The sequence below is a fragment of the Suillus plorans genome, assembly GCF_016647745.1.
Source record: "Suillus plorans strain S12 chromosome Unknown HD556scaffold_38, whole genome shotgun sequence".
Classification (NCBI taxonomy): domain Eukaryota; kingdom Fungi; phylum Basidiomycota; class Agaricomycetes; order Boletales; family Suillaceae; genus Suillus; species Suillus plorans.
The window spans coordinates 384820-404937 of NW_024537422.1; the positions used below are offsets into that span (position 1 = coordinate 384820).

Below are 20118 nucleotides of genomic sequence, written 5' to 3' on the forward strand. Positions count from 1 at the left end.
GAAAAACAGAGCGCAAAAAGGAGCACAGCCAGGCCATACTGTAAGAATGATACATTAAATACCTACAATTGTAGATGAAATGTGATACAATAATTACTGAAGTCCATAGATACCTATCATTGTAGGGCTGATATATCAATGGAGGACTAGTCCACACCCGTTCTGCCTTCGGCACAGGAAGCAAAAAAGAGTGCTTCGCACTCTTTTTTTAGCTTCCTGGCCTCAGCTTCATCCCAATAATTCTGAAGGCTCCTGATGAGTGTTGTTCCTTCGTCACAGGAAGCCAAGGAGGGCTGTGCCCTCCTTTGGCTTCCTGGCCTCAGGCTGCATCCTAATAAATTGTGTATTTTGAATATGCCCTGATAGTGGATTTTGAAAATACATTTATGAGCAGCATTTCAAAAAAACTAAAAGTAGTACATAAGATCAGTCAATTCTACATTCTTTGAGCAGGAGTTTGACAGAAGTAAAATTACAAAAAATATGTAACAGTATCATTGAATGTATTCATTTTCCCATTTTTCCGTGCCTCCCGTCTCCCGTCTCCCGTCTCCCGTCTCCCGTCTCCCGTCTCCCGTCTCCCGTCTCCCGTCTCCCGTCTCCCGTCTCCCGTCTCCCGTCTCCCGTCTCCCGTCTCCCGTCTCCCGTCTCCCGTCTCCCGTCTCCCGTCTCCCGTCTCCCGTCTCCCGTCTCCCGTCTCCCGTCTCCCGTCTCCCGTCTCCCGTCTCCCGTCTCCCGTCTCCCGTCTCCCGTCTCCCGTCTCCCGTCTCCCGTTCCCAGTTTCCCATTCCTCCCATTCTCCAGTTTTTGAGTCTCTAAGTGGTCTTTTTCTACCTTTTGTTATTTTTTCATAACCTTCTGTCATTCATCTCCCAATCTCTTTTATTTCATATTTGTTTTCCCCATCTGTAATTTTGTATTATATGTTGTTCCATTATTTGCTGTATGTATACAAATACTATCATAACAATTACAGTAGGGACAAAACTCAGATCTAATCACATATCTGCCTTGCCCTGCTCAAACACATCTTTTTTCATTATTTAATGCAATGTACATATACAGTTACCAAGGTCGTGTTAAGTTCCCAAAGGGCGACACTATTTGAGTCGGCGCTCGAAAACACGTGACAAAACCACGCGAGTTGCCAAATTGAGGTTAAGCGAGCTAAGCGCAAACCACATGGCCTTTGGCGAAATAGGCGAGATAAACGAAATAAACGAAATACGCGAAATAGGCGCAAACCACGCGAGCGCACGACTCCTCCCGAAACCGTCGCACTTTACTTCTTAGATCCTGTCAGGACACTCCCATAATAATCTCACACCCCTAATTTTCGCATTTTTGACCACCTACTGTGGGAATTTCCCCACAACACTTAAAAATAGATTGCTTCTCCACATTTTCGCATTTTTAGCCACCCCACTACACCTAAAACATCACCCATTTTAGGAATCTCCACAATATCAATTATTCCCACACCCTCCCCACCTCACTGCAGCTTCACCACCACACCACAATAGGTCCCCTCTTGTATTTAAGTAGTAGTTTGGTATATATATGTACAATATAATGTAATAGACCACTTTTTTTGCTTATTTGTGTGCCTGCTCCTCCTCTAGAGGCCATTTAACATATGTTAGAGTAAAGAACACTTTCGCACTTTTGCCCCTTTGGTGAGAAAGTGTTCTATTATATTCAAAACATGTTTATGAGCATATATGAGTATATTCCCATCTTTATTTGACCCCCTGAAGCGCCCTACATCAATAGATATAGCACATATGCAAGAAAACACAGAATATGTTCCTATTTAATTATTTCTAGGTGGACAGACTTGGAAAAATGATTCCCAGTATCTATTCAACAATATGAACAATGTATCAGGAGCCCAGGACCATGGGATAATTCCCTGTTGCATGGTGTGCCCCCCCTCTCCTGGTGATTTACCCCCTGTGAAAAATTTTCCTGCAGGACCGGACCTTAATTGAGGTGAGGGGTCTATTTCTATGTATATTTGGAGTAGATCTATCATATAGCTGGCCCAGAACACACATAGGATCCTGCTACAAGAACAAAAACATAGAAAATCTCACTTTTGACACTTTTGATGTTTTTTAGTATCTTACTCTTGCATAAATAACCATCCCTGCTCACATATTATCAGTAGTACATTCACACATATGTTCTATGCCAAGGATCAGCCCTACATAGGGCACAAATTTGATATCTGATGTACAGGAGGTATTTCTACTGATAGGAAACCTACAGAGTAATCCAGCCTGTGATAAGTGATCAGATACCTGGGATACCTCTTATATATGTCCCTAATGATGGAATTGAAGTTTTAGAAAGATCAGTGAAGGACTGACTGAATGACAAGTAAAATGACATATGTGTGAAAAGTGACAATTGACATCTTTTGACACAAAGTCACATTTATATATGGTACAGGGCAAATATTTCATTAAAAATATGTAGGATATATGATAGACTACTAAATGAACCTATGCTACATACTGCCCTGAGGTTAGAGGGTGATGGAAGGAATGTGATGTATATTTGAGTTGACCCAGCATTAAAGTCCTACTGCTGCCCAACTGACCATTTTCGATGTTTTGAGTCTTTGAACTTTCCCACACTCAATTTCTTATCTATTTCACTTCCTCAGCACTCAATTCTTGTTGGATTGTTTTGTAAATTTAGGTATATGATAGTGAATGTACTTTAAATCTACTCCAAGTGTCTGATTATTAAATTTCGACGTTTTGAAAGTATGGGCTCCTTATCAGTAGAAATACCTCCTGTACATCAGATATCAAATTTGTGCCCTATGTAGGGCTGATCCTTGGCATAGAACATATGTGTGAATGTACTACTGATAATATGTGAGCAGGGATGGTTATTTATGCAAGAGTAAGATACTAAAAAACATCAAAAGTGTCAAAAGTGAGATTTTCTATGTTTTTGTTCTTGTAGCAGGATCCTATGTGTGTTCTGGGCCAGCTATATGATAGATCTACTCCAAATATACATAGAAATAGACCCCTCACCTCAATTAAGGTCCGGTCCTGCAGGAAAATTTTTCACAGGGGGTAAATCACCAGGAGAGGGGGGGCACACCATGCAACAGGGAATTATCCCATGGTCCTGGGCTCCTGATACATTGTTCATATTGTTGAATAGATACTGGGAATCATTTTTCCAAGTCTGTCCACCTAGAAATAATTAAATAGGAACATATTCTGTGTTTTCTTGCATATGTGCTATATCTATTGATGTAGGGCGCTTCAGGGGGTCAAATAAAGATGGGAATATACTCATATATGCTCATAAACATGTTTTGAATATAATAGAACACTTTCTCACCAAAGGGGCAAAAGTGCGAAAGTGTTCTTTACTCTAACATATGTTAAATGGCCTCTAGAGGAGGAGCAGGCACACAAATAAGCAAAAAAAGTGGTCTATTACATTATATTGTACATATATATACCAAACTACTACTTAAATACAAGAGGGGACCTATTGTGGTGTGGTGGTGAAGCTGCAGTGAGGTGGGGAGGGTGTGGGAATAATTGATATTGTGGAGATTCCTAAAATGGGTGATGTTTTAGGTGTAGTGGGGTGGCTAAAAATGCGAAAATGTGGAGAAGCAATCTATTTTTAAGTGTTGTGGGGAAATTCCCACAGTAGGTGGTCAAAAATGCGAAAATTAGGGGTGTGAGATTATTATGGGAGTGTCCTGACAGGATCCTCCATTGATATATCAGCCCTACAATGATAGGTATCTATGGACTTCAGTAATTATTGTATCACATTTCATCTACAATTGTAAGAAGTGATACATCAAACCTACAGGTACAGGTGGCACAGCGCTCGTGATTAACAACAGCGAGTAAGGTAGTGGACATTATAATCAACTACAGACGGCAGCGAGTGGTAAGCCTCATTGGCTCTCATCAAGCTCTCACCTAGATCCAACCCTATGCACCCTACTACAGCTTAGAATAGATGAATGGGTTTGCCCATCGTGCTCTTGATATGCAGCGACGAAACATTTTGTCATGTTCTTCTTGAGAAGCGAAACGAGGAAGTTGTCAGCCAAAGTGTCATTTGTTGCGAGAGACGCGGTCCCCTCGTGCAGCGAGTGCCTTGTTCACGGCCTTCAGAAGTTGTGTGTGGCCGAGCTCAGCCTCTGGATAGGCTGCAAGGAAGTGCGCCTCATTTGACTCATACCTGGAAGCAAAACAGAAGGTGAGTAGTACTGGAATAGCGGATACCAGCAGGGACTTACTGATTGATGAATTCCAGCGCGATGGTCGCCCTTTGGTGGTACTTTGACGCGAACCGTCTATTGGCACCTTGGTACCACTCCCTTGGCCAATCCTTCAATGGTGTTGTCAGTCCTCGGTCCTGATCGCCAACAAGCCAGTGCTCGACAATTTCCTTCCAGGATTTGTTCTTTGGGCTGGAAGTGCCGTTGGGATGAGCGACTGGAACCCGAGGGATCACGAGGCCAGGTGTAGGGAGTTTCTGTGAACTGGACACCGTGGTGGAGGCTCGGGGCCGTCGTGATGTGCTGGAGGTGGATAGGGCCACGGTAGGCATCGGACTGACAATGGGTCTGGGTGAGAGTGGCTGTTCGGCTGTGGTGGGTGCTCCTCCGACAGGTTGAGTGGTATATGGTGGAGTCGTTGTGCGGGAGGCACACTCAGAGACACTGGTAAAGCGGTGGCTTGAATTGAGGTGTTGGAGGGCGATTGCTGTGCTGCAGGCAGCCTGCACTACAACACTTGTTAGGGAGTGCATGTCATTGCGCAGGCTGTTGACATCTGCCGCAACAGATGCGTGCACCATGCGAAGCTCTTCTGTGGACGCTGGTCTGGTAAGTGCATGTTCACCAGCAAGAGAGGCATCAGCGCCACGAGAGATGGGGGAAAGGGCATCACTATAGTCGGTTTCGTATGAGTGTAGTTCGTCGAGAAGGTAGCGAACGAGTGTGTCACGCTGAAAATAAACATGACAAGAAAAAAAACAGCCATGTCAGTGAAGCATCAGGTGTGAGCACAAGAAACGTACATGCTCGCCATCAGCCCATCCACCCCACCAACGAACTTTAGCAAGTGTCCACCGTTGACCTACTGGAGCGAACATAAACCAATATTGTGCACCCCCCCCCCCGACGAAAGCAGTGAGTTGAAAAGTTACCACGGATTCCAGCGCCAGTAGTAGACTCGTTGATCCATTTTTGTACAGTATCGTGGGAGATCGGCTGTCCAGGATGCATAACACCATTTGCACTCATGGCAGGAAAGAGGAAGTCGTTTGGCAGGAGGGTGCGCCCATAATGGAATAATTCGAGCCATTTGATCCAAATCATCGTCCAAAAGAAACTGTCGCACGCTGGTGCATCAGGCCGTGGATAAATCTTGTAATGATTTGCTGGTAAGGTCATTTAGTCACGCACTATCAGCTCCAATTTGATACAAGCAACTCACATCTTAAGTCCGCCTCCCATTGGCCTTTGTCTACCTTTTTCTGCCACCCCTTCCGGTTCACGAGAAAGATCTCAAAGTACGGCGTGCACTTACTCAGTGTTAGCGTCTCATTTGCAAGGTACGTCTTGAGCACACCGTCCAAAACAGTAGTATCGAGTGAGATGTCCTTTCGTTGCAGTTTGACAAGCTCAAAACACCTGCCAATATAGCAAGTCAGATCGCGCATGGACCACAAACGAGCAGGATCGCACCTTGTCCATAATGTCCATCCGTTTGATGCGAATGTGACTTGCTCGAGATGGCGGGTGAGTTTCGTTCTCATTTCTAAGTCTAGACAAATATCTGACGGCTGAGCGCCATTCATCACCTTCTCAATCATCTGCAGGGCAATATCCAGCGGACATGCAGCCTGGTGCCATCGGAATGCCCGATCCATGTAGTCCTTCGTCATCGCCATCGAGTGAGTCCGATCTCCACCCTCTGCACTTGCCTTATGCTTGATGGACGACAGCACATCGTAGATGTCTGCAGAATCAGCGGGATTTCCTTCCCAGCGCTGTTTCGCCTCGTTGAAGTGCCATTTGCCACGATAGGTATCGCCATCTCTAAACATAGGTCAGTGCTTGTGTGCTCATGTTCGTGTATGTACTCACGATAACTCCCACATCTTCTTGAATGCTGAACGGATGCTCTCAACCGTAGTTTTGCTGAGGTTCTCGTGGAATCCTTTCAGGGACATGTACAGCGCAAGTGCTTTGTCAGAGCACCTGTTCGGTACGTTCTCAAATGCATCTTTGAATGCAAGGTCCTCATACACGTCATTGTCGGCAGTTATTTCAGCAGTTGTGAGCAGCGGAACGAGTGAGCCTTGAAAGATGTCATCCCTCCGAGTCTCACTGACAGTAGAACTTTCAAAGTGGCTTGCCAGCCATTCCCGTCCACGACGAACATGCCCGGCATAGTTCGTCCTCGTGTTGCTTGCCTGGAGGTGAGTTTTGATACCATGTTCCTTACACCTCTGTACATCTGCTAACGCTGTCTTCTCGGCAGCCGATCTCTTCTTTCGCCTGTGAACGGTGTCTGGTGGCTGTTTGTCTTCGGTAGAATTTTTCTTTAGCCGTGTCATGTTCTGTGAGCGCAAAACGAGTGAGTGGTGTGGTATGAAGCTAGTTTAGATTTTCAGGACAGAGATCATGTTAGGGGCCTCTAGCTAATTTATATTCAATGCCATCTCACATTTCACTCAGTTCAGCGTGCGAGAGTGAGCACAAATGACATTAAGATTCGTGTTAATGCTATACCAACAATTTATAGACTAATATACTGCTGTACCACTTCCGGTACCATGTGCTGGAGTATCACCTTTGGAACATGCATATACATGGCAGACAACTGCCCAGGAGTAGCTGCATTTCCCAGAGTATTGCGCCCCAAGCGCCAACAGTCAACCTTAATGTTGTAAACGTCGATGTCATGCCTCAAAGCCATAAGCGTCGACTGAGAAAGGACTTTGAGCTTCGGCTGAAGGTTTGGCTGGTCTGTTGAGCGCTGTGGCAACTAAAACACAAGTGTTAGAGGCTGCCTACACGAGCACAGTGCTGCTTACCTTGCATAGCGCACGTAGATAGGTACCCTCCCATATGCCCCCATACATCTTCTCAATGATCACATCATCCTCCCAGCCCAAATGCTGACGGCAAAAGTCCGCAAGATTCGCAAGATCTGGTTGATAGAACGAGATGTCCCAGGGCAATGCAGCTGCACCGGCCGAAAAAGATGTGAAAGCGTGAACATACTTGCTGACTACTGAACGCTGAGGGAAACCTTGAGGAATGTGGTCCGCAACTGCCTTGTACCTGCGCTCAAGCGAATTGTAAGGATTAGTAGAAAGTAGGGTACGGAGATCCTCAACGAGCTCCTTAGCCCGCTCAGAGAATTCATCTGGCGTCATTGTGAGGAAGGCATCAAGCATCATCTGGCCGATTTTACTGTGCAGTGCCACCTTGTGCGCGATTTCAATACCACAGCCAGGCACACCACCATCATAATCACCGCCTACGAGCAGGGCAATTAGCAGTCGGTCTCCTCGGGTTAATGAGCAGCCATGTTCAAGGCCATCCTCCGTGAACACCTGGATGTTGAGATAGTCTTTGTCGTTTTTCGCACTGACGAGAATCAACGGCAGCACATCAACAGGAAAATGGCAGCATACCTTCTAATGATGCATGGAGCTCCGAAGATCAAGATATCGCTGTCCTCAGTCATCACAGCATCGATGACACCATGTACATTCATGGCAGCCAGCTCTGCTTCGGCTTCACTTGGGGCCTGGTATGGCACTGATGAGATGGCGACATCGTAAGAGGAGAGAACGTACTTCAGTCCAGTGAAAGCCAAACAACTCCAGCATGCGCTGGAAGTCACAGGTGAGCCAGTGGGGGCTGCTTCTAACCTTGCGACCTTTGTCTGGCAAGCGCTCGAGGCCATCAAAGACAAAGACTGCATGCAGCGGCAGCTTCAGCAGTGTCTGCAGTCGAAAGAACAATGTCCGCAATTCGGGCGACTTTCCAGCTCCTGCATGATTGATCCGAAAGACAGCGCAGACGCTGTGCATCCACAGGCTAACAGCATGAGTGAGTTCAATGAACATACAAAAGAAGAGAAGCATCATACCTAGCATCAATCCCAATCTTGAATAATCGGAGCTTGTGGTCGCCTTCGACGTCTTCAGTCTTCAGCTCTGACACTGCGAGTTCCTTGAGAGTTCGGTTTTCAGCAGATAAAGTGACTCGCTGTGATGAACATCAGTACCCGCAGCCCACAGCAAGAAAATCTCAGCTCACCTCCCATAGTCCGTGTATTCCCATGATGAGTCGTGATGGTAGTAGACAACAACGAAAGTTTCTTGAAAGGGGGGCGAATAGAAAGGGGTAGATTTGGTCGTCACCTGACCACCAGCAGTCTGAAGTTAGACATGAGCTTAATGATACGAGGAATACGTCGGGAGTATGCTGGAATATCTCGGAGTTAGCAAGACCATACTGCTTGGCACTCCGCCTTGTCAATTTTGGAGTCCTGGAGGACCTTCTTGACCAGCTCGAGCGTGCTGCATAACAGGTCCGTGCACAGCTTCTCGAAATGGGCGTAAGTGAGAGAACTAAAGTAGGAGTCAATCTTGATGGAAGTCTGGGTGGCTGATGATAGCATAAGAAAATCACTCACCCTTCTTGTGCTTGCGCTTGAACCCTTGTGTGAAGTGGTTGACGAGTCGGTTGCCAAAGTCCTCACCACCCAAGTGAGTGTTACCAGCAGTGGTCTTCACCTCGAATATACCCTCCTCGATGGTCAAGAGCGACACATCAAAGGTTCCTCCTCCAAGATCGAAGATGAGGATGTTGCCCTCACCGATAACCTTTTTGTCGAGACCATATGCGATGGCAGCAGCAGTGGGCTGGTTGATGATATGGAGGACGTTCATTCCAGAGATAGTACCAGCGTCTTTTGTAGCCTGTCTCTGAGAGTCGTCAAAGTAGGCAGGGATGGTGACAATGGCATCGCTGATATTGTAGCCCAAGTAGGACTCAGCGGTCTCCTTCATCTTAAGAAGAACCATCGACAAGATTTCCTTGGGAGAAAACTCCTTCTGCTCCACTCGGATGGAAGGCTTACCAGCCTTGTTGAAAACAGTGAAGGGGAAGTGCTTGACGTCCGACTGGACCTCAGCATCAGAAATACTACCAAGATGTGTTAGCATAAGAAATGAAAGAGGTCAAAACTTACATTTTGTGGGGGCTCATAGCAGCCTGGTTCGGGGCAGCATCACCAATACAAAGAACGTTCATTCCAGAGATGGTACCAGCGTCTTTTGTAGCCTGTCTCTGAGAGTCGTCAAAGTAGGCAGGGACGGTGACAACGGTGTTGCTGATATTGTAGCCCAAGTAGGACTCAGCGGTCTCCTTCATCTTAAGAAGAACCATCGACGAGATTTCCTTGGGAGAAAACTCCTGCTCCACTTGGACGCAAGGCTTACCAGCCTTGTTGAAAACAGCAAAGGGGAAGTGCTTGATGTCCGACTGGACCTTGGCATCAAAAACACTACCAAGATATGGTTAGCACAAGAAATGGAAAAAAGAGGTCAAAACTTACACGTTGTGGGGGCTCATAGTGTTACAATAACATGTAACCGAGAACCCCTCCTACGGAGGTCATCATGACCTTAGCCCCTATCCCACCATATGCACCGTCTTGGAAGACTTACCGACTCAACGGAGACTCGTAGAGACGCCTAGAAACGGCCTGGATGCTGTTAGATGACCTAGACCAGCCTAGGCTACATCTGAACGGACCTAGATGGTCCTCGACCCGGATCATGAGGAAGCTCTGCCTCATGGTCAGAAGAGAAGCCGCATGCCTTAGCATGCGCAGTTAGACTCAAAGGCATGCTACGCCTTGAGGACAGATAAGAGAGGCATGGTAAGCCTCATGTATAGATAATCGACCGCATGGCATCAGATAAGATGCCCTTGTATAGACACACTCATACCTACCTACCGAACGTAGTATTGGTCTGTGCACACGGACGACAGTATATAGAGCAGACAGAATCATGTATATTCCCTACTTGATTCTACTAGGTTTTATCCAGAACTTCCTCTGAAAGACAGTCCCAGTCCTTCAGTCTAAGCCGCACCTTAAGGAAAGCCGACGCTACCTTAAGTGGAACCCCCGAACCTCTCAGACGAGAGAAGATCCCCGTCTCTCCAGTAGCGAGCCCGCTATCAGATTAGGCAATCCGCCTAGGGAGAGCTCGAACTATCCTAGTCCGTAACACATAGTAGCGGCCTGGTTCTGGTCAGCGTCACCAATCCACTGTTTGTTGTTGGCATAAAGTCCTGAGGCCCTGTAAAGTACAAGTGAGAACCACAAATGAATAAAATAAAAAATAAAAAAAAGTACCTTCTCCAGGAGAGGTGTTGATGTTGTTGGAGGTGTTCACCTGTGGTATTGCACATGGCAGGGACTAAAGAGTTGCACAGCGGAGGAAGGTGAAGTCACGTGATTGTGACACCTAAGCCACCCATTTATGGTAACTGTGTAGGATGAGTCGGAGGGAGAGGAGGGTAAGGACATATTACATGTAAAGTACTGTAAAGTGCGATTTTGAGTGGGTAAAGTGAGTAAAGTGCAGGAGAAGGAGAAATACACTGTAAATTTTGTAAATTTTGTAAATCTCGGACTTTCGGGCAGGCTCCCAGCTGGGTGTGGATGCAGCCGCCAACATTGTGAATTTTTTTGCTTCCATGATTAGGTGCCTGGCAGATGTTTTATATCCCGACATGTACTCTGTATATATATAATTAATACCTGAGGAGTCTGCTTCATCTGCCGGATGGTGATTTGACTGCAGAACTTGAGGAGTCTGCTTGGTCTGTTGGTGATTTGCATTGATACTTCAATGCTTGCAATTTTCTATTACTAGTAATTTAATGTTCTACACTAGTGGCGTTCAAAGTAATTTCCTGAAAACTCGGTAAGCTCGGTAAGCTCCGTGAAACGTCGGCTAAAGTATCTTGAGTTTCGCTGAAGTTCAGGGTTAGTCAAGTACGGCGAACATCGGCATGTCGTCGGAGTGTTAAATGTAATGCCTGCCCTACGACCACGACTTCGTCGGTCTGCACGCCTGCAGACCATCTCTCAAAACATCAACGTACCGTGTCGCAAGGACAACAGGAAACAAATGGACCCACCAACTCGTGGAAGGGGGAGACGGGGAAGGGGAGGGGGAGGGGGTAATATACAAGACTCGTCACCAGCCACGATTTCGTGGCATAACGTCCCTATGCGCACCAACAAGCTCGTCGATTTCCTCGTCGAGCATCCGCCAGACTGTGCCATATTATTTGCGACCGAGAGTAAGAAGTCCAGCAACTATCACGCTGACTTGGGCCGTGCATCAGGCAAGGACAAAGGGGAGATCTACAGTGTGATTGCAAAGGTAATCTTTCACGACGATGCTACATATGGGAGTTGGTATGCCACCAACCCCATCAAGTTCCGTGACTCTGTGGCCAATCGCATCGCATCGTAAGTACTTCTCCGTCTATCGCAACTGTGCTAACTGGATGATCTGAAGTCTACGGACTAAATTCCGCGATATTCGTGCCGAATTCGAGTCTACAGGTGCGGGCATCGTGCCAATTGACTCGGAGACGTCTGACAACTTACATCGTGAGTATCCCACTCATGTCTTATCGATACCGCTAACAAAATTCGTAGGTAAAATCGAGAAAGAATTTCCATGGTACAATGACCTCTACCGGATATGGGGATCCAACCCCTCGTTTTCTGCCAAAACGAGCTCATCGAAACCAGGTGCTGACCACGCCGGTGACCTATTCGCGCTAACTCGTCCTGCGGGAGGTTCACGGAACCCTCCTTCAGGCACCCATCCGCAACTCAACATAATCATCCCTAACCCTGCCATAGGCAGTGCTGGTTCCCCGCAGCTCGATTACACGGTTCGTCCCTCGGGTCCTTCTACCTCACGCGCAGGTGACAACACTCATGTCCAACAAACGGACTATGCCCGCCCTCCTCCAAGTGTTGGAGGCAGCTCAGCTGACTCCCCTGTGCAAACGCCTTATGTGCCTCTTCCCCGAAGTGGTCCTGTTACCCCCCTGGAACCAAACCACTCCCCTCAATACGCTCAGGGAGCCAGCGGTGCTGGCTCCTCCCCACAACGGGGCTTTTCTCAAGCTCCTGCAAGCAACTGTGCAGGCAGCACGACAAGCTCCCCCCTCCACTTCGGCCATACGCCCCTTCCTCCCAGTAGCCGGTCATTCGGCCATGAAGATTATTCTCCGGCCCCCCTGGGATCTGATGATGACCCACCTTTCGATGATGGCCCCCTTGCTCATGGTATGGGGGACCTTTGTATGGACGACACAGACGAAGTTCATCGTGACGAGGAGAATGTATATAATTTGGACAGCCCGCCCAGATCGAAAAAGGCGCGCGGAAAGAAGCGGCAGCTACCTTCCTCTCCCACTCCGTCGCCTCCCAAGGCACCCCCTCCCCGCACCTCCAACCACGACAGTCGCAGCTCATTCAAGTCCCACGTCAATCACGTCATCATGCGCGAGAGCGCTTCTTCCCCCACCTCTTCATCGAAGGCTTCGTTGCAACGGTCCAATCCGTCCTCCCCTCGGCAGGCGTCTCCGACGTCCCAAACGTCGCTCTCCGAGAGACCGAGCAGCAGGGAGTCGGTGAAGAAGCGTCTCCGAACGGAGGTTCAGGAACAAGTTGAGATGTTGAATGACGACTTAGAGAGAGTGCACTCCGAGAAGCTCACCTTATACCAGCTCAAGAACGAGCGCCTGATGGTCAAGCTCAACGCCAATCGCCAAGACAAGGAGCACCATTTCATACGCGAGGAGCGCGCCCACGAGCGCGCGGACGCCGCGCTCGTCCATCAACGGCTGCAGGAGAGCAAGGACCAGGAGATTCGTTTGCGGGAAGCGGATGCGAAGGCTCTCGAGTTAGAGAGGCAGGTGATGCTCTTGCGCATTGAATATGCCAAGATCAACAAGCCATGATGTTCCTGCACGCACTTCGTCATATGTTTTTTTTCGCCGTTTCTTTTTGCTACATGTTGTCATTTGTTCGCCGCTATTTGATAATCCTACAACCTACTTACTAGCATGTATGTAGTACATTTTTATGTCAAAGCTATACCTGTTTCAACTTATCCTTGCCTATGCTGAGCATCTGAGTGAGGACTGTCAAACAATTGATCCATCAACCTGGCCCTGTGTGCTTGACCAGGAGTGCCTGCATATGAGCTATCACCCACCACTTCATTACCATCTGGTCCTTCATATTCTGGATGCAGAGTATGTTTCCCTTCTTGAATGGCCCATCTGGTTGTAGGTTTGTTGCGTTTTTCTTCAAATTTGATGATCATATTGTGAAGGATAAGGCAACACCTAACCCAATGCAGAGTAATCTGGAGGTCTTTCTGGGTCTGCATAGGGTGACGAAGCTCCTTAAGAGACTGAAAACGCCCCTTCAAAGCAGCAAATGTGTGCTCGACGCGGACACGGACCTAGATGAATTAAAATCAATGAAAATCAGTAAAAATTCCAAAAAATCAGCAGAAAAATTAGAAGATACCCTAGATAGGTGAATATTGAAGGTCTTCTGGTCCCTTGTCAACCTGCCATTCCGAGGCTTCTTGAAAGGTGGAATACACCACTTCTCAAGTGGATATGCACTATCAGCCCAAATCCAATGGTCATCAGGAAGAAGTGTGTCGTGTTCCTGGTAAACACGAGTAGATTTGAAGGCATAAGCATCGTGTGTACTTCCAGGGTGACCAAGTGAATAGTCGGCAATGAGGAGATTATGGGGCATAATGATTGCCTGAATTTTTCATTAGTTTCTAACCGTTAGAATAAGAGAGAGAAAATACCTGACAGTTGAGGGAATAGTTAGACTTCCTGTCATAAAACGCCTCACCATAAAGACCAGGTTTTTCATACAAATTAATAGCGGAGCCATCAATTGCAAGGATACCATTTCTCCACTCTGGGCAAGACTTGGCCTCAACATATTGCCGAGCACGCTCAGCATCCTCAGAGTCAGGAGCAGGGAAATGAATGAATGTGTCATGCTGATCAAGGAGGGCAATCATCACACGGTTACTGCAATTGATTACCGATCCAACACTGACACCAGCCCATTGGCCCACATCATCTGGTGAGATAGCGTTGCCGTAATGGCCAGCACGGTTGAGAAATATAGCCAGTTGAATGGCAATGGGAAGTTGAGGGTTGTTTGACCGGTTAGTGAAAATAGGGTGATCAGAAATTTGATCGAGGATATCATCGAAGATGTCAGGATTAACGCGTAATTTCTTGCGGAAGAGGTGGTGCCGAGAGTGCCCAAAGTCATGAAGGAGCTGAATCTGGGGGGCTCGCATAGGAGGTGCATCCGGTTTATGAAGAACACGGGCCCTAGTGACCTCATCGCGAAGAGCTGTGATGGTATCATGAAGGCGGTTGTAATGGGTAGTGAAGCCGTCAGATCCATCACTGGAAGAAGAATCTGAAAGGTCGGATAATTGTGGGGTAAGAGGAGATGGAGGAGTGACCATCAGATCAAGGCCAAGATCAGAATCAGAATCAAAATCAGAATCAGAGTCAGAGGAGTCGGAATCATAGAGATCATTAAGGGTAATGCGAGTACGCTCTAGCCTGGCCTTGGCTAAGGCTAGTTCAGCCTCATCCAGTTGCTCAAGCAGCTGATTGCGCATAGAGAGACGAGGCATCTGGGGATCAGGAGAGAGATAAGCTTATCACCTGCATCGATAGGGGACACTGTTGCCGGAAATGGCAACATTTTCAAGCGGAGATTCAATTTTAGTTGGCGGCTCTTCCGCTCGATGACGAGCACAGCGACAACGCTCTACACGCCTGACATCCACTGCCTGCACCTTCGTCTCGCACCCTCGCAGCGCACCCTCGTCGCACACCATCGTTTGCGCCCCACACCTTCGTCCTGCACCCCTTGTAAGAAAAACTCCACTTCCCTCCCATCTTTAGTACTTCGTTCGGCCCAACTGCTCTACTCTACTCTACCCCCACCTTATCTAACCCCATGAGCTACTGGGAAGGCGTTAGCGGGGGCTGCGCAACTGGTTTTAGCATTTACCGTCCCACTATCAAACTTCCCCTAGATGAACTTTTAGGTGAGGAGTACGACGGCGAAGACGACCAAATGGCTGACGCCCCCATCGAGCAACTAGACGATACGAAGGAGGATGGCAACAGCAACAGTAATAATGTCCCCACCCAACCTGAGGGCGAGTCCCTCCTTGGCGGGTCTGCTTCTGCTGAACAAGACGTTCTCATGAGCGATTCTCGTCAGCAGCAGCAACCACAGCCATCTACTCCTGATCTGTTCCCGGTCCCGCAAGTTCCTTCTCACTCTCATACTCACGCTCAATCACACCCGCGTACTCGTGGCAAGGACCATTCCAGCAAGACGCCCACAAACCGTCCTGTACTAACTGTACAAACGTCTGCCACTAAGAAGACTGGTAAAGCTGGACGGCGTGCTTCTGGGAGCGTGAAGAGTCCCTCGTCTGCTGCTCCCTCAGCATCTGCTCTCAAGCACTCTGCTGCTGCGAGCGCGAAACATACTGCAACTGCGACGGTGCCTGCTTCCGCTACCGCAACAAGCCTTAATCCACTTCTCACCTTCGTCCTGCACCTTCGTCCTGTCCCTTTGTCTCACACCTTCATCCTGCGCCATTTGCCTCGCACCTTTTGTCTTGCACCCTTATCACATCGAATAGCTTTTGTGTACATTACATGTATATAACTATTGCTATTTCATCATGATGTTTGACCGCATTTTTTACCACTAAGTCTCGTTCTGAAGTCCGACTGTGATGCCGACCTAAGCCGCACTTATGTCAACATTTCTTTGAATTCTTAATCGAAGTTTGCCGACGTTTCATGGAGCTTACCGAGCTTACCGAGTTTTCAGGAAATTACTTTGAACGCCACTACTATGTACTTCGGACTTTCGATGCACGTGCCGTAATTTTTCGCCTTAGGACGAAAAATCGCGTAAGGGTATGCATGCGGCAGGACAATGCAGAATTCCAACCGTATGTCACGTGACGTGGGATTCCCTTTTTTTTTCAATGAATCTGAGACGAATCCCTTTTACAGAATTTACATTAGCTAATCGTAAATTTCGCCAGATATCCCGACTTAACTGGGGAAAATTACGATTAGCTAATGAAAATTTTGTAAATGAACCCGGCGAACCAGGTCCGACGAGCAGGGCAGAAAGTCCAGAGTGTAACCGGGTTCAAAAGCTCAGTGCTTGGAAAATGCCTCGCCGTTCATCGTTCTACTTTGGGTTCCGCTATAATGCCTCGTTTGATCTCGATGTGTTTCCCTGGTGCCAGTTCAAGGGTTGAAACAACAGGTCTTCAAGTGCTGGAGATCAAATTGGAAGCAAATACGCACAACGCCACCATTATCCTTGCGTAGCATGGTGTTCGACTCTCTGGAACGTTCGTACTTCCAGATTGGAATCGCCATCAATTCCCTGGCCTTCTGGCAGCGGCGCCCTGGCAACCTTGCAGGTGCAGGATGAGTTCGCTTTCCAACGATAGTCCTCCGAGATCTGGAGCTCAGCACAAACAATGCATCTGTTGCCTGAAACATATTAGTAGCTTCCTTGCCCTGAGGGTGCGAATAGGCTGCTTAAAATCTTTGTAACCCTCTCTGTATCGGAGTCACTATTGGCGGTCTTGGTCTCTGGGTTCACTGAGTCCTTGGCTGGTGCAGCTACGGGTGAACGACGATAGCCGACACCATTTGCCGACTTAACCGTTTTCTGCCTGGAGTTCAGAACGACAAATGGAACGAAAGTTCACCAAAACATACGAATAGTGGAGTGCTGCCCCCGTCGTTACTTGTCACGGCGTGGGTAGCCTGCTGCCAAATCTCTGAAATCCTCTCTGCATCGTAGTCGCCATATCAGCGGGTCCTACTTGCTACTTGCGAGGTTGCAGCTGTCACGGTTCAATGGCAGGATTCTTACGCTGTGCGTCCACCGGCAACGATTATCAATTCCGTCATATATCCCCTTCCTCGTCGATTGGTTTATAGACGGACTTCACAGGGATCACCATTCCACGGTATTTTCAGAGGCAGCGCTGAATTAGGTATCCCCTCCAGGGCAGAAGATGGAACGTCAACGCCTGTAATGAGAACAGGCTTGCATCGGCGATACGGACATGGTGTTGGGCTATTCTCTGGATGAAATGTGACCTTGGCAGGTTATTCAACCTATGCTGCCTTGGTCATACCATGCAGTTAAATCTTTGAATCTGGTGCAAAACTTTTAAATTGATATTGCAAGTTGCGGACCGGTTCCGGTGCTGTGATGAATCGGCGGTTTTCTACGGTGCGTTGTGGCGCATACCGTTGAAGCAACTCATTGGAGCAAGACGCTTCGACTGCTGATCGGGCTCATTACCCAAAAACACACACACTAGAGCTATCTCGACTATTAAATGGCGGACTTATTCAATGGACGCCAGCGCATTGCCAGCACGGCTCTCTTCACAATGCATTGTTTAAATCCGTGGTAACTGCACGCTTGACATTCCTACGAGCCCTTGTCATTCTGCATAACTGCCCAGAAACCACCATGTCTGCCTCCACAGGCTATTACCTAGAGGACGAGGAGAAATCTATTGCCAGGCTCGAAGATGCTCGAGATGTGTATGCGATCGAGGCAGCGCCAGATCGCGTGATCGTAAAGCGTTTTGGTAGATTAGGACCTTTCCTATCGAGACTCTTTGCAAGCGGTATCGAGGCCCATGGAGTAGAGCGTGTGCTAGAAAACCAGCGAGAATCAAAAAATGCCTGGAATAAGTACGTATTCGAGTTCCACCGTATACTTGATCTGAGCCCAGTGTAGCATCCTAATGTGGTGGTCAGTCTGCATCACACGACCGATATTCGTACTTTTACTTGACCTTTTTGTAGGTCCGTTAACACAGTGTTTGATATCATTCCCATCGGCGTGCTTGCACGGTCCACCTTTACTTTGAGTTTCGGGTAGGTCACTCGGCCGGGCACTGTCGCAACCACACTTATTCTCCCGAGTAATGCTGTAGCTACTATCCTCTGCTTTGGCGCTCTCGGGGCCGTCGCAACAGCATTTGTTGCTACCCTCGGCCCCATAACAGGCCTCCGTACCATGGTCATCACCCGTTTCAGCTCGGGATATCTCGGTTGTACCATCTACTCAGTCCTCAACATCCTCACGCAGTGCGTTTATTCTCCCTCGTTTTTTTTCATATTTTGCTGAGCATTGTCCAGGCTTGGCTTTGCCACAACGACTGTCATCCTCGGAGGACAAACGCTGTCCAACATCAACCCTGGTACTCTTCCTTCCGTCGTTGGAATCATCATCATTGGCGTGTGCTCCCTCATCCCGTGCGTTGTTGGGTACAATATGGTGCACTTCTACGAGCGCTATGCATGGATAATTACCCTGATCGGCATGCTCTTCCTCTGTGGTCTTGGCGGAAAAGCTGGATATAACATCAACGCGCAAAAGCCGCTTCAAGAGGAAATGGGGCACGCCCTCACAGCAGACATTCTCAGCTTTGGTGGGATCGTATTCGGCTTATTTACTGGGGTGGGTTAAATTACCATTTATATTTATTCGACGACTGCTAAACTGTCATGTAAACGGTTACCAGTGGGCGCCAATTGCAGCGGACTTCAACTGTCGGCTGCCTGCCGATACATCACCCATGCGCGTGTTTCTACTCACTTTCTTCGGCTTGTTCATCCCTATCTGCTTTGTCACAATTCTCGGCGCCGCCCTCATGACCATTACAGACCCTGCATATGTCGCAGCGTTCAGAAGCGGCTCAACAGGCGGCCTCGTTGCGCAGGTCCTGTCGCCATTGGGTCACTTTGGCCAGTTCATCCTCGTCCTGCTCTCGCTTTCTGTCGTGTAAGAACGAGTGAACGCCTTTGCCTGTTCGCACTAAACCAGTTATAGTGCCAACAACATCCCAAATACTTACTCCGCTGGCTTGTCCATGCAGGCACTTGGACGCCCGTTCGCCATTATTCCGCGCTTCTTCTGGGTACTTCTGGCCTTCGTGGCGTACACTACAGCTGGAGTTGCAGGCCGCGAGCATTTTAGTACTATCCTTTCCAATTTCCTCAGAATTCTCGGCGACTGGACGGCATTCTTCATCGTGATCGTAGCTGAGGAACACTTTATCTTCCGGCGGAAAAACGGGCCGCTTGGTGGGTACAACTTGGATGATTACGATACGCCGTCGAAGTGAGTTCAGCTGCTAGTGGTTCTTCTGAATGAAGGTCGTGACCTCACAATCCTCTTTTCACTTCTTAAGACTACCAGTAGGCGTAGCGGGTATACTTGCGGGGTGCTTTGGTGCCGCAGGTGCTGTCATTGGGATGTCTCAGGCGGGTCATCAGCACCGCATTAGTCCATCCATGTGCACTGACTCATCATTTTGTTCATAGGAGTTGTATACAGGCCCACTTGGAGAGATGGTAGGAGCAGAGATCGGGTTTGAGGTGTGCATTATCTTTGGTTGTTTGGACATTGACTCGCTCACAGGATTCAAGCTCGCAGCAGTATTTTCAGCTGTAACTTACTTTCCGTTACGTGCGCTTGAAATTAGGCTCACTGGCCGATGAATGGAAGGTCTTCTGGTGCTGGTACGAAGGTCATGACATATCTATGTGTGTAGTTTAAGATAGACGGCCAGATTATCAGGTACAGCAAATAGAGGTGTTTCAAAACGTTGAGTGTAGGACCCCTTCCTAGCGTTGTTAGCAGAACCTGGTAGCTGGGGCAGAAGTTGGTAGAAGCTGAAAAGTGCTACAGGAGCACGCGTGAGAATGAAATGAATATATGATAAATTGTATAGTTGTTGATGCAAATCCTAGCTATATCTAGTACCCGATTGATTTAGAACTACGTGTTCAAATCCACGGCTGAGCTAGCTAGTAAGTCTCAGGAAGCTGGTTGAATTTTGGCC

The 20118-nt window shown here is 47.9% G+C and overlaps 4 protein-coding genes across 4 annotated transcripts; 1 reads left to right on the plus strand and 3 right to left on the minus strand.

Annotated features, from left to right (window-relative positions):
- Nucleotides 1-494: 494 nt before the first annotated feature.
- Nucleotides 495-797, minus strand: HD556DRAFT_1309520 (uncharacterized protein; the record flags this gene model as incomplete). Its single annotated transcript, XM_041300297.1, has 1 exon — nucleotides 495-797. The coding sequence occupies one exon, from the start codon at nucleotides 795-797 to the stop codon at nucleotides 495-497; it is 303 nt and encodes a 100-aa protein (XP_041158888.1).
- Nucleotides 798-4109: 3312 nt separating this feature from the next.
- On the minus strand, nucleotides 4110-8365 carry HD556DRAFT_1444746 (uncharacterized protein; the record flags this gene model as incomplete). Its single annotated transcript, XM_041306828.1, has 13 exons — nucleotides 4110-4236; nucleotides 4295-5007; nucleotides 5080-5138; nucleotides 5209-5442; nucleotides 5499-5695; nucleotides 5750-6103; nucleotides 6152-6627; nucleotides 6861-7055; nucleotides 7105-7663; nucleotides 7711-7826; nucleotides 7876-8119; nucleotides 8172-8290; nucleotides 8342-8365. The coding sequence occupies 13 exons, from the start codon at nucleotides 8363-8365 to the stop codon at nucleotides 4110-4112; spliced, it is 3417 nt and encodes a 1138-aa protein (XP_041158889.1).
- Nucleotides 8366-8501: 136 nt separating this feature from the next.
- On the minus strand, nucleotides 8502-9661 carry HD556DRAFT_1482574 (Hsp70 protein-domain-containing protein; the record flags this gene model as incomplete). Its single annotated transcript, XM_041308654.1, has 4 exons — nucleotides 8502-8692; nucleotides 8721-9232; nucleotides 9279-9593; nucleotides 9645-9661. 4 exons carry the CDS (start codon nucleotides 9659-9661, stop codon nucleotides 8526-8528), a joined length of 1011 nt encoding a protein of 336 aa, XP_041158890.1. The 3' UTR covers nucleotides 8502-8525.
- An 8071-nt stretch (nucleotides 9662-17732) lies between these two features.
- On the plus strand, nucleotides 17733-19992 carry HD556DRAFT_1482577 (permease for cytosine/purines, uracil, thiamine, allantoin-domain-containing protein; the record flags this gene model as incomplete). The annotated part of the gene is made up of 9 exons (XM_041308655.1): nucleotides 17733-17959; nucleotides 18006-18020; nucleotides 18074-18145; nucleotides 18194-18358; nucleotides 18410-18731; nucleotides 18796-19055; nucleotides 19104-19394; nucleotides 19465-19559; nucleotides 19611-19992. 9 exons carry the CDS (start codon nucleotides 17733-17735, stop codon nucleotides 19772-19774), a joined length of 1611 nt encoding a protein of 536 aa, XP_041158891.1. The 3' UTR covers nucleotides 19775-19992.
- Nucleotides 19993-20118: the final 126 nt, after the last annotated feature.